Source organism: Hylobates moloch, unplaced genomic scaffold, assembly GCF_009828535.3.
Source record: "Hylobates moloch isolate HMO894 unplaced genomic scaffold, HMol_V3 SCAFFOLD_9, whole genome shotgun sequence".
In the NCBI taxonomy this organism is placed as follows: Eukaryota; Metazoa; Chordata; class Mammalia; order Primates; family Hylobatidae; genus Hylobates; species Hylobates moloch.
Genome location: NW_026652284.1, coordinates 41,505,008 through 41,519,269, shown reverse-complemented (window position 1 = coordinate 41,519,269; position 14,262 = coordinate 41,505,008). Strand labels below are relative to the sequence as shown.

General features: G+C 37.4%; 1 protein-coding gene across 1 annotated transcript; it reads right to left on the bottom strand.

Moving 5' to 3' along the window:
* Positions 1-826: 826 nt before the first annotated feature.
* LOC116812628 (cytochrome P450 7A1) lies at positions 827-11,574 on the bottom strand. Its single transcript, XM_032758434.1, has 6 exons — positions 11,430-11,574; positions 9,335-9,575; positions 7,705-8,291; positions 5,138-5,268; positions 2,990-3,165; positions 827-2,410 (listed from the first exon to the last, which is right to left on the bottom strand). The coding sequence occupies exons 1-6, from the start codon at positions 11,507-11,509 to the stop codon at positions 2,111-2,113; spliced, it is 1,515 nt and encodes a 504-aa protein (XP_032614325.1). The 5' UTR covers positions 11,510-11,574; the 3' UTR covers positions 827-2,110.
* Between the last annotated feature and the right edge of the window lie 2,688 nt (positions 11,575-14,262).

The window sequence follows — 14,262 nt, the reverse complement described above, 5'->3', positions numbered from 1 at the left end:
ACTTCTCATATGTCATAAAAGATTCTTATTCTTTTGATTTTTTTATCTAACCATTAAAAATGTAAAAATCATTCTCAACTTTCAGGCTATACAAAAACAGAGGCAGGGACCCTTTGGTTCATGTGCTATCAGTTGCCAACCCTTGCTCTACAAGAACAAAGACATGGAAAAATGTGGGATGCATTTAAAAAGTCATAAAATCTATTAGTAAATCACATTGGAAATTTAGTTTATAACTGTTCACTATAAAATAGATTTTTGTTAATCTTGAACCACATCTATATGACTTTAATTTTCTTAATATAAAAGATAACCTACTTAAGGGATAAATCTATGGTAATATTAAATAGCAAGATGAAAACTTTTAATAAATTTTACGTAGTATGAAGATTTTTGAGTAAATTATTACATTGAATATTTTTGCAATATTTGAATACGAGTATTTTGAATGAATATTCACCCAGCTTATCAGTGGGTGAATGTTTTAAACACTCTGAATAATTCAAAATTTAAAACACATAGATTCGGCCAGGTGCGATGGCTCGTGTCTGTAATCACAGCACTTTGGGAGGCTGAGGCGGGCAGATCACCTCAGGTCAGGAGTTTGAGACCAGCCTGGCCAACATGGTGAAACCCTGTCTCTACTAAGAATGTAAAAATTAGCTAGGCATGGTGGCACATGCCTGTAGTCCCAGCTACTTGGGAGGCTGAGGCATGAGAATCGCTTGAACTCAGGAGGTGGCAGTTACAGTGAGCCGAGATCGCACCACTGCATTCCAGCCTTGGCGAGAGGGTGAGACTCTTTCTCTAAATAAATAAATACACATAGATTCATACTTTTATTTTTGAAAGATGAATCATTTCAAAATTATCAAATGTTAGAATATTTTCTTAATATTTGTAAAATAAGCAAAAAGGTACATATAATTTAAATATAAATACTACACAGAAATATCAATTGACATAGAGCTGATAACTCACACTTAAAATATTTTATCAAAGCATTGTTGTACACAGCATTTAAACACTCGGGTCACCTTATTTTTTTTTTCATCTGCAAGTCATTTAGCGATAAAAAGCATTTAAATAAAACGTAATGTCAAGCTGCACTTAATACACTCCACATGTTTCATAACCAAAGCTTTCAAATGGCTATTTCCATCCAGTTTTAACTTTAAAACATATCACATAAAAGCTACATTTTTTCAGTGATAATGTGTATTTAACAATGACAGAAAAACTACCTTTTTTAATCTCTGAGAAAACTCTTCTCATTAATATGAAATGGAGAAGATAGTTAAAGCTGGACATAGAGTTTTCAGCAACAATAAGTTAAAACATGAAGGGAAAATAAAACCACCTTTAGTGTTTTTGGGAAATCAAGATAATCATTTTTAAAGCCCTGAATTTTGGATATAGAAGAAGTTGAAAAATATTTCCTTTTTATTAAAAGACATAACTAATCATAATCATTTGAAATATCGTTTATGATATATGATCACACCCGAGGAACCCCACCATCTAGTCAACAAATAATGCAGTTTCACTAGAACGTGAATTTGAACATTTTTCGTAATTGTTGGGCAGTTTTATAAAAATAAAGCAGTTTCCTTAGGAAAAAACAATCTGCCAATTAGAATATCTTTTCTTTAGAGACGGGGCCTCACTAAGCTGTCCAGGCTGGTCTTGAACTCCTGGGCTCAAGCCATCCTCCTTCTTTGGCCTCTTGAGTAGCTAAGACTACAGGTGCCTGCTACCACACCTGGCTGGAATGCATATCTTCATTTTGAAAAAAAAAAAATAATAAAGGTGTTTTCCTCTGAAAATAATAAACTTCAATCCCTGGCTATATGAACATTCATGGACTTATACAAATGTAAACAAATTATTGTGCTCCTAGAAACTAGTTCTTTTCACTAGCAGAGTCTGCAGTAGCATCTGGAAACTGTCACCAAAATGTTAAGATTCACAAGCAAGCATTGGTGAACAACACTGGACGTGGTGAATCATTTCTACCACCACTAAATGCATTTGTCCAAAGGGACTGTGTGGTGATGGTGTTCTGCAGACCTGTAATATCATCTAGCGTCCTCTTATTCCAGCCATGTATTCACAAATGCTTGAATTTATATTTAAATTCAATATCATTCAATGGCGGCAAAATGCCCAAGCCTGCCCGGGACTGGTCCAAAGGCGGACATTTAGCTTGGCCCTCTACAAGCTCCAATTCAAAATAAGAAAGCATCAGAATCAAAAATTGCTTGATTTCGTGGATAGCAAACAATCTTCCAGGACATATTGTAGCTCCTGATCCAAAGGGCATGTAGTAATACTTTAACTTGAGTCCATTACAATAGAAGGTAGTCTTTGTCTTCCCGTTTTCATCAAGATACCTATCATATTTAAAAGTCTGCAATAAAAATACAAAGAAAACAGCCTTTAAGCTAGTTTTAAAGAAATTTTTCTCTTTCTCAACCTGGAAGCTCTGAAGAGTAATTTTCTTTTTAAATCTCCTCCATTAGTGATTTAGCAAATACTCCACATTGAATCAGAAAGTAATAAGGAACAGGACCTTAATGAGCTAAAGAAGCCTTCTGATACCTCCTAACCTGCTTGAACGATTAGTTCCTTAGGCAGGCAGAGCTAGAGAGAGAAGGGTTCCCAGAAGAAACTAGAAGAATCAATATATTAGCCTCCAATTTCCTGGATTTGGGAGGAGGTGCTTTTTAAGAAAAAAAAAGTGGCAGTTTTATTATCATGACTGCAAATATAATCTAGCAAAGACTGTGTGATGGCAAATATTAGGACTAAAAATGAAAAATTCAGACCACTATCTGAATTTTCCAAAATATATGACTATTTAACACAATTAAGGGGACAATCCCTATGACTACAGTGACAAAATCAATTCTACCATTGTAAATTTCCTCCTTATTTAGATCTAGGTAGCTATCACCTGGATATTGAACTTCAATGAGCAGGCACTTACCAAAGGGTCTGGGTAGATTTCTGGATCTAAGTGCATTAACTGTGGGTAAAGAGCTATGATGTCATCTTTTCGGATGTTGTAGGAACCGTCCTCAAGGTGCAAAGTGAAATCCTCCTTAGCTGTCCGGATGTTGAGGGAGGCACTGGAAAGCCTCAGTGATTCCTTGATTATACTATCTAAACATTTTAAAAGAAAAAAAGATAAAAAATGAAAGAAGGAAGGGAGGAAGGAAGAGAAGAACAAACCAAGTGTTTGAAGGTCATATGATATAGAGTCTGAACTACAGACAGCCTGGCAGTGCATAACACAAAGATGAACAGGGTATGGGAACCTGATCAGATAAAAATTTCCCAAACTTTCTTTCTGTTACCACTATGCTGTTATCAATGATTCAACTGTGTCTGAATTTTTTTATTTTTGTTTTTCTTTATAGCCAGGGTCTCATTCTGTTGCCCAGGCTGCAGTGCAGTGGCATGATCCTGGCTCACTGCAGCCTCCACCTCCCAGGCTCAAGTGATCCTCCCACCTCAACCTCTTGAGTAGCTGCAACTATAGGCGTGTGCCACCATACGCAGCTAATTTTCTTCTTTTTATTGTTTGTAGAGACAGGGTTTTGCTATGTTGCCCAGGTTGCTCTTGAGCTCCTAGGCTTAAGCGATGTGCCCATCTCAGCCTCCAAACGTGCTTTGATTACAGGCGTGAGTCACCGTGCCTGGCCTGAATCTATCTGTAAATCTGATCCTCTGAGTTAATAATAATCTTTTGATTAAGAGATAATTATCTTGGTCATAATTGGGAAACAAAATTCCATCATTTTATAGAAGAGTAATCTAATAAAACTGGAAACATTTGTAATATATTTTTATATAAATTATTCAAAGTTTATCACTTCTGAGATTTAATATACTGAGGACTTCTGAGATTGAATATACTGATAGCACTGATATATACATATGTTTCTTCTAAGTGTTTAATGCAGCTTCAGTTCAACATTTACAAGAACCTATTTTTATCCATATACTATCTGATGTTGTGTGGCGATCCCCACTGCCTGGTAAAAGCATAAAGGGACAAAAAGAACCAACCTGAAAATGGCTGAAATATAGAGAGCTCACGAGAGGTCCAGGCTGACCTTTTAGCCTTATCCTTTAACTGTCATGTTTTAGGGTGCTCATCACATGATTGTGTATAAAATCCCAGAATGTTAGCATTTTATTTTACAGATAAGAAAAGTAAGGCCCCCAAAAGAGAAGTGACATGTCCATAGTCTCCCAAGTCAGACCCAACATGGAACCTAAGCTTCTTGCCTCCTTAAAGAAAATAACCAAAAAAAGAAAACTTTATTACTATAAACATATCATATTGTTGGCCGGGTGCGGTGGCTCATGCCTGTAATCCCAGCACTTCGGGAGGCCGAGGTGGGCAGATCACTTGAGGTCAGGAGTTCGAGACCAGTCTGGACAACATGGTGAAACCCCGTCTCTACTAAAAATACAAAAATTAGCCAGGGTGGTGGCGTGCACCTGTAATCCTAGCTACTTGGGAGGCTGAGGCAGGAGAATGGCTTGAACCCAGGAGGCAGAGGTTGCAGTGAGCCAAGATCGCGCCATTGCACTCCAGCCTGGGCAACAGAATGAGACTTTGTCAAAAATAAATAAAAAAAATAAAAATATCATATTGTTATAGTTCCATAAAATGTAGAAAAGCAGAACAAAGAAAAATCAAAGAACCTTCAAATCCATCACTCAATCCATGCAGGTAACTGTGGTTTCTTAGTGGTTCTTTTCCCTCCTTTATTTTATGAAAATGACAATATGCTTCCATTAACAATCAGATTAGTGGTAAGAGGAATATGAGAAACATAGTGTGGCAGTGCAGGGTGGTAGTTGAGAGAATAGGATGCCACATAATGATGTATTTGATTCTACCCTGGCTGCAGCTTAACCTCTAAGTGTCAGTTTCCTCACTTGGTACAAATAAATAGTAACAGTCCCAAGCCACAGGACCGTTGTGAGGATTAACTGAGAAAACTCATATGAAATACTTAATTTAATGCCTAGAATTCAGTAAGCATATAATTTATGTTGGTCATTATTGTTAAAGTAGTAGGACATAGAAAATGAAACTGAACATAACAAGTATACCCACCTAATACTGGCAGGTCATTCAGTTCTGTTTGACTCAAACAAATAGGATTGCCTTCCAAGCTGACTTTTTGACCAGCATTCTCTAATGTTCTTTTCACTTCTTCAGTAGCTGCTTTCATTGCTTCCGGGTTCCTATTAAAAGTTGAGAGAAAAAAAAAAGTTAAGAGAAAAAATGTATGTACAGCAAATAAACTTTTTCCATACTTTGAGATCTGTAAACAAATAGGCCTTTTCCCCTCCTTTTAACTAGATAGTGAAGATATCAAGGGAGGAGGGAAAGGGATATTCCTGTTTGCATTTACTCCATTTGTAATTGCATTTATGTCCTTGGATATTAGTAAGAATTGTTGCCTTAAAATGGCCTTGCAGCCGGGCGTGGTGGTGCACACCTGTAATCCCAGCACTTTGGGAGGCCGAGGCAGGCAGATCATGAGGTCAGGAGTTTGAGACCAGCCTGGCCAACATGGTGAAACCCTGTTTCTACTAAAAATACAAAAATTAGCCAGGCATGGCAGTGGGATCCTGTAATCCCAGCTACTCAGGAGGCTGAGGCAGGAGAATTGCTTGAGCCCAGGAGGTGGAGGTTGCAGTGAGCCATGATCACGCCACTGCACTCCAGCCTTGGTGACAGAGCAAGACTCTGTCTGGGAAAAAAAAAAAAAGAGTAATAAAAAAATGGGGCTTTGCTACATAAAAATCAAACTTTGGTCAGGGCTTTTATTTTATTTTTATTTGTTTATTTATTTATTTTGAGATGGAGTCTCACTCTGTCGCCAAGGCTGGAGTGCAGGGGTGCAATCTTGGCTCACTGCAAGCTCCACCTCCCGGGTTCATGCCATTCTCCTGCCTCAGCCTCCTGAGTAGCTGGGACTACAGGGGCCCGCCACCACGCCCGGCTAATTTTTGTTTGTTTTTTAGTAGAGACAGGGTTTCGCTGTGTTAGCCAGGATGGTCTTGATCTCCTGACCTCGTGATCTGCCCCCCTTGGCCTCCCAAAGTGCTGGGATTACAGGCGTGAGCCACCATGCCTGGCCTGGTCAGGGCTTTTATAAATAAGTGTTTCTAATAAGGATTAGACACGTCTAGGGAGCTACATAACAAAATTACAGTAAGTTGAGTCTCAAAATGTTTGACTGATAAGTATTTGTGAGGCTATCATAAAATATGGCTACAATTTCTTTTATGATGTTAAATTGATGTTGTATGCCTGCTGTAAATATGTGAATTTATTCTGGATGTGCTTTCTCAAGTAATAACTTTGGAAGATAGTCAACATTTGTGACAAATTAGTAATAAGTTCTCACATCTGAAATTAAGTTTTAAAATATTTTATAAGACCTAAAGTCGGCCAGGCGTGGTGGCTCACACCTGTAATCCCAGCTCTCAAGGAGGCAAGAGGCGGGAGGATAGCTTGAGCCCAGGAGTCCGAGACCTGCCTGGGCAATATAGCAAGACCCCGTTCTCCAGAATAAGAAAAAAAAAAACAAAAGACAAGACCTAAAGTCATCAGCCATGAATAGAAAGTTGGCATTCCCAGTCCTATGGAGGAGCAATTTTGTGTCTACATGATGATACTAAATATCTAATTTAATTGGAATAATTCAATAGACCATTCTAATTTCAAATTCCCAAAAGATTAACACTTTGGAGAGAAATCATGTTATGTAAAACATATGTCATTACAGGTTTTTCTGTTACATACAGTTTGAAAAAGCACAACGTAGTTAAGTCTCTTATCAATAATAATAGATTATGATTGATTCATAGCTCTCATAATTGGTCAAATAAACAGAAGAACAGCAATTCCTAATTGAGTGAAAACAAACTGTGAATGAACAAATAAATAAGGCATAGTCACCGCCCTGATTGTTGTCCGTAAATCAGTAATCACTTAAATACATTTTTATGATTATGAAAACTGCATTTATGGAATGGAGTTGGTGTCGTGAAGAACAGTATGGGGTTAAGAGCAAGGGCTCTGGGCCAGGCAGCCTGAATTGACCCAACACCAGCATATGCAAGCTCTGTGGCTTGGGGTGACATCTCTTTCTGTAAAACACTTTTACCAGTCATAGCTGCCTATGTTTTTGTGAGGACTGAATGAACTTATACATGTTAAACACTAACACGCATTAGTGCAATGTTCTTTTTTTTTTTTTTTTTTGAGACGGAGTCTCGCTCTTTCACCCAGGCTGGAGTGCAGTGGCGCGATCTCGGCTCACTGCAGGCTCCGCCCCCCGGGGTTCACGCCATTCTCCTGCCTCAGCCTCCCGCGTAGCTGGGACTACAGGCGCCCGCCACCTCGCCCGGCTAATTTTTTGTATTTTTAGTAGAGACGGGGTTTCACCGTGTTAGCCAGGATGGTCTCGATCTCCTGACCTTGTGATCCGCACGCCTCGGCCTCCCAAAGTGCTGGGATTACAGGCGTGAGCCACCGCGCCCGGCCAGTGCTATGTTCTTGATTGATGACATGATAAAGTACTATGAGGCTTTTTTTCTTAAAGTTAAAATGGTTTAATTTCTACTTTCTACTAAAATTAAAAAAGAAATGGATATGGTATTAGTCACCTAATCATTTGAAATAAACTCCAGAAAGTCGCTGGAATGGTGTTTGCTTGAGATGCCCAGAGGACCACGAGGTGTGTCTTGGCCTTCTCCAGGTCATCAAAGGTGGACAAAGTGTCATTGAGAAACATGCGCAGCCTGATCAGTTCTGAGATGCTTTCCCTCTTTTGGAGGTTCTCGTGCCTCAAGCTCTCTGCCAGTTTCTCCCGGGCATTGTGCGCAGTCCTGAACATGTGAATGGGGAGGCCTGCTACCAGGGCTGGAAAGACTTTGTCGAATTGCTTGAAGTTGTCAAGATTGTTTAGAATATGTGCTTTCTGTGTATCCTGCCTTGTAAGATCTCTGCCAAAGATAGTTAAATACCCAGCTTCAAACATCACTCGGTAGCAGAAAGAATACATTCCTTCTGTCACCCAGGCAGCGGTCTTTGAGTTAGAGGAGACTGGAGATCTCATGATACGTTGGAGGTTTTCCATCATAGTTTCCGTGAGAGAATTCAAGGCATTGCCCTGCAGGGTTTTGATGAAAGTGTCGTTTATGTTTTCAGTGGTATTTCCATCCCTCGGGTCAATGCTTCTGTGCCCAAATGCCTGATAGCAAATAAAACATGCAGAAAAAGAAATTAAACCTGACCTAGTCATAGTAAATGACTGAAAAACAGATTAGATACTTTCATAGTTCCTTACTTGTTAAACACGAGAAATTGGCTTTCCATTGTACAAGTTCATAACACTTTACAAATAAATGGCCAAACTGTACCTTTCCTTTAAAGCCAACTTCAGTGGCACTACCCTGGATCACTCAAGTCATTTATGTCTTATTTATTATGCTACTGCACTTATTTACACCTATTACACATAAACTAATTGATAATGTTTTAAAATCATTAGTTATCTTTTATATTATTTATAGATTTCTTTTCCTTTTTCTTTTAGAGATGGGGTCTCACATTGTCACCCAGGCTGGAGTGCAGTGACACAATGATAGCTCACTGCAGCCTCAAACTCCTGGGCTCAAGCGATCCTCCTGCCTCAGCCTCTTAAGTAGCAGGGACTACAGGTGTGTTCCATTGTGTCCAGCTGTAGATGTATTTTAACCAAACTTTAAGCTACTTAGAGACAAAGACCATAGCTAATATTTATTTGCAGTAAGTAAGTAGTTATTGTTTTTTTCCCTCAGTAACAGAGCTTCTTTTATTACATCTAAATGATGTTAAAATATCTTGCCAATTCCTTAACAAAATGAAACACTGTGTGGCATAAGTGTGGTAAGACAACTGTTGAATGTTAGGTTTCTGTCACTTGCATTCTTGCGTAGACATTGCCGATGTGATGAATTTTTATCTCTCTTATTCATACAGTGCCACCTGTCCCAGTAGAGCATTTAATGTATATTTCACCCTCATTAGCTCGTCAACAAATGACAAATCTATACCTATTTTGACTTTCTAAATGATTATTACTAAGAAGCTATGTATAATTTAATTTATTTATGTTTCTAAGACTCTCCACATAAGGATAACTCTCTTCAACACCTTTATCATAAAATCTAAGTACATCAAAATTTCTAAATAGACTAGCACATAAAAAGGTAGAAGACAAACAGAACGGTATATAAACGTAAAACTGCTTACCTTCGCAGAAGTAGCAAAGTGAAATTTTTTCCAATCAAAATATTTTCCATGGCACAACACCTTATGGTATGACAAGGGATTTGTGATGAAATGGACATATTTTCCCATTAGTTTGCAGGTAAAAACATGACCATGTTTCCTTTGATTTGCTCTGAGGAACTCAAGAGGATTGGCACCAAACTGCAGAGCACAGCCCAGGTATGGAATCAACCCGTTCTCTAGAGGTGGTTCATCCGTTTGCCTGTCAGACACAAATGTATGATAGACATGGATGATTACAGATTTGGGTTTTTACTTACATCAGGTTTTAAAATTTTTCCAACTGACTTCAAACTTTGAAACCCTATAGTTTATAGATATTTCTTGTGTTGGATGGGCCCTGCTCTTTTACTACGGTAATAGGTTATATTAACCTAGTAACATGATATGTTGGTGGAAAGGATTACTAAATCCATCCATTTATGCATCTGTCCATGTACACATTCAACAAGCACCCGTCTACTATGTGCTCGTCACTTTTCCCAATGATACAGGTGAAAGGATTTACGAGACCAACAAGATTCTTGCTGTCAGTGCGGAAACAAAACTACATTCTAGTGTTTATCATTTTGCTAAGCATCATTTTTCTAAATATCTCAAAATGTTTCTTTTGATTATTTTCTTTAAAGACACAGATCACTGAATAAGAGAGGATTTCAGAGAACTGAGGTTTTCAAAATCTTCCTAGTTTAAAGATATTACTATTCTGTAAGGATAGTTTCAGAGAAGAAGAATCTCATGTGAGACATCAGCTTATTATAAAATGAAATTGAGTAAGATAAACACTGACAGAATCATCTATTGTAACTCAGTGCTCCTTTAAAATGTTTTTATTAGAACATGTAAACTTATTTTCCAACATAAACTTCTGTACCTCTTGATAGAATAATACAGTATAACGTAATTACTTTTCCTTTCTTAGTTTGAAGATAAGTAGTTTTTTTTTTTTTTTTTTTTTTTGAGATGGAGTCTCGCTCTGTCGTCCAGGCTGGAGTGCAGTGGCGCAGTCTCGGCTCACTGCAAGCTCCTCCTTCCAGGTTCATGCCATTCTCCTGCCTCAGCCTCTCCGAGTAGCTGGGACTACAGGCGCCCGCCACCACGCCCGGCTAAGTTTTTGTATTTTTCAGTAGAGACGGGGTTTCACCGTGGTCTCGATCTCCTGACCTCGTGATCCACCCGCCTTGGCCTCCCAAAGTGCTGGGATTACAGGCGTGAGCCACCGCGCCCGGCCGAAGATAAGTAGTTTAATTAAAAGTAAAAAGTATCAGGCCTGAAAGAAACTGCAAAAGGCAGAAAACACATAGCAATCTACAAAGCTGAAATATGCTCAGGGTGATTTTCTCTTTTTGAGATTGACATAGCAGAGAATATCTATATGCCTCCCCACAATTACTCCTTGAGCCAATTAGAAGTTAAATAAACTTTGGTTCTGGATCTGACTGTATTTGTTTTTCTTGCATTCTTGAACCAGTTGTAAATAAATGAAATCGATGTCACATACACCAGCAAACTTTCCCAATTCACCATAGTTGATTAACATTGATTTAAAAACAGTAATAGAATGATCAGCTCAGGCTCTGTGCTCTTATCCAGGCTTAGGCTGAATCTATACGATGCACAAGAATGAGCTTAAAAGAGAACATTTATTTAGTAAGAGTGTCTATTGAAGCCATGTGAGAGAAAGCAATCCTTTCCATTGTAGATTCCCACTTGCTACTTGTATCCTTACTAATTTGGGCTTCCTCTTTAGATACACATATAAATGTACATAGAGACCTTATACAATTTCTGTCAGTTATGTTTAACACGAATATACAGTTATATATTACCATCAGTATATGCCAATACTAAAAAGGGAAGCTGTCATCATATGTTTTGTGAGATATAGTAAAAAAGATATTACTTTAAAAATTCAAATCAAATTTTTCATTTAAAAAATAAGGAAGATAATGCTAATATGTGTAAGTATAGAAAACCAAATTTACTGTATAAAAATGAAGGTAAAAAAATTAAATGGATGAATCAAAGAGCAATTTAAAGATAAAACATTCCTTACCTTCTCCTTATTCCAAGAATAAACCATAGACAACAGCATGCTGCTATAGCAATCCCCCAAATCAAAGATATGGTCATCATTTTGCAAATCTAGGCCAAAATCTCTGAGGAGGAAAATCTCTGATTAGAAAGGCAAGGATGCCACTGAAAAAAGACTCAGACTAGGCTTTTTATATACATAGTACCCAGATCCATTAACTTGAGCTTGATTGACAAAGCAAACAATTAGCCATTTGTTCATTCTATTAGAAAAAAAAAAAATTGGTAGTAACTGGCCTTGAACTAAGTCCACAGGTATCAGAAGTGGTTCCAAAGCAATCAGAGACCTGCAATACTTGATAAGTTGAAGGTCTCTCAAATAAATGTTGACTTAACATTCGGACCTGGGGACAACAGCTAATATTAACAGTTTGGTATGTGTAAAAAGAACAAATAAACCTGTTTAAGATGGGCATAGCTAATAAATACATAAAATATAATAATTTAAAGAAAAATAAGAATGAGTTATTCATCAAGCTTATAATTTGGTCTTGTTAACTTTTAAAGAAGAATTAATTTAGGTGCTTTGCCAGAGAGACGGTGATCAAGTTCAGAGGAAAGAGAACTGGGAAAAACATTTCTGTTGCTTCATGTTTCAGTGCTTTTATAAAATCATAGATATTTTACTACATATAGTAACATGTTACTTACCTAACATCCTCAAGAGAGTATTCTACATGAGTGCATCCTCTAGATAAATATAGCTTATTGGAAGCATCAAAATTTTATCTATCATTCTTGTAATTAAAATGTTTATTAATGTTTCTAATTATTAAAGTAATAAATTTCATTTCAAGAAAGTTAAGACTAACTAAAACATATCTTGGTGGAAAGTGAACATCTATTAATAATTTACCTACCACGCTACTCCTTTACTCAGAAGTAACCACTATTAACAATTTAGCATATGTTCTTCCAAACTTTATTTCTGGGTACACAAAAATATTAGTTGAGTATTTATTACGTGCCAAGAACTCTTCAAAAGTATTCTAGTTACAGGCATTAACAAGATAGGCAGATTTCCTAATGTAATGGAGATTCTATTCCAATGGAGAAAGGAGTAATAAAATACATGTTTTGAAAAAAGTAAAGCATGATAGTATAGAAAGCTATGGGGGAATGAGGACAACTTTAGATATGATGATCAGAGATGCGCTCTCTGAAGATGTGACATTTGAGGTCTGAATGACAAGAAGAGACTACTCATGTGAATATCAGAAGGAAGGATATTCCAGGAAGAAGAAGCAGCAGATGCAATGTCCTGAGTCAAGGATCAACTTGGTGAGTCTAAGAACCAAAAAGAAGGACGTATCCTACTGAAGCAGAGTGAATGAGAGTTCACAGAATTAAAAGACAAGAAGGTAGGCAACAGTACTGTGTGTGTACATATATGTACATATACACACACAATATGTATATATATATATATATACACATACACCCACAGTATTCTCTATATTTATACATGTATGTGTATATATATGTGTATAAATAATTATATTGAATATGTGCTTAATCTTCCATTGGATAAATGTTCTATAATTTATTTAACTGATTTCCTATTGATGGATATGTGGGTTGTTTCCAGTTTTGGCTATAGATGCCATAGATTTATTTCATGGGTTTTTTGTTTTTGCCTGTTTAAACAGAGATCACACATTTTTTGTGTGTAATTTATCACCATAATTATTAATATCAATCATTGTATGGCAGTACATAGATTTTTCTTAGAATCTAGGTTTTTGGGGGGCTTTGTGCATATTATTTAGACAGTTGTATTTTTTAAAAATTAATGTATCTTTTTAAAAATACGGCTCATAGAAAAGCTGACCTTATACATGGCCAATCACAGCAAGATATCCCAGTCAGATAAAATGCCAATCTAATATCCAAATAATACAGCCCTTTAGAGTCACTTCTCAGGCACATGAAGAACAAGCAAACATACAAAAATGGAAAGGAAGTCAGGCATAGTAGTGTGACATGGTTTGGCTGTGTCCCCATCCAGATCTTATCTTGAATTCTCACGTGTTGTGGGAGGAACCCGGTAGGAGATGATTGAATTATGGGTGCAGTTCTTTCCTGCACTATTGTCGTGATAATGAATAAATTTCATGAGATCTGATGGTTTTAAAAAGAGAAGTTTCCCTGCACAAGCTCTTATCTTGTGCCATGAGATGTGAAAGGCCATGTGAGATGTGCCTTTCTCCTTCCATCATTATTGTGAGGCCTCCCAAGTGACGTAGAATTGTAAGTCCAATAAACCTCTTTCTTTTGTAAATTGTCCGGTTTCAGGTATGTCTTTATCAGCAGCATGAAAATGGACTAATACAGTAAACTGGTACCAGTAGAGTGGGGCACTGCTGAAAAGATAACCAAAAATGTGGAAGCGACTTTGGAACTGGGTAACAGGTAGGGGTTGGAAAAGTTTGGAGGGCTCAGAAGAAGACAGGAAAATGTGAGCAAGTTTAGAACTTCCTAGAGGCCTGTTGAATGGCTTTGACCAAAATGCTGATAATGATATGCATAATGAAATCTAGGCTGGGGTGGTTTCAGATGGAGATGAGGAACTTTTTGGGAACTAGAGCAAGAGTGACTCTTGTTATGTTTTTTTTGTTTGTTTGTTTGTTTGTTTTTTTCTTTTTTTTTTTATTATACTTTAGGGTTTTAGGGTACATGTGCACAATGTGCAGGTTTGTTACATATGTATCCATGTGCCATGTTGATTTCCTGCACCCATTAACTCGTCATTTAGCATTAGGTATATCTCCTAATGCTGTCCCTCCCCCCTCCCC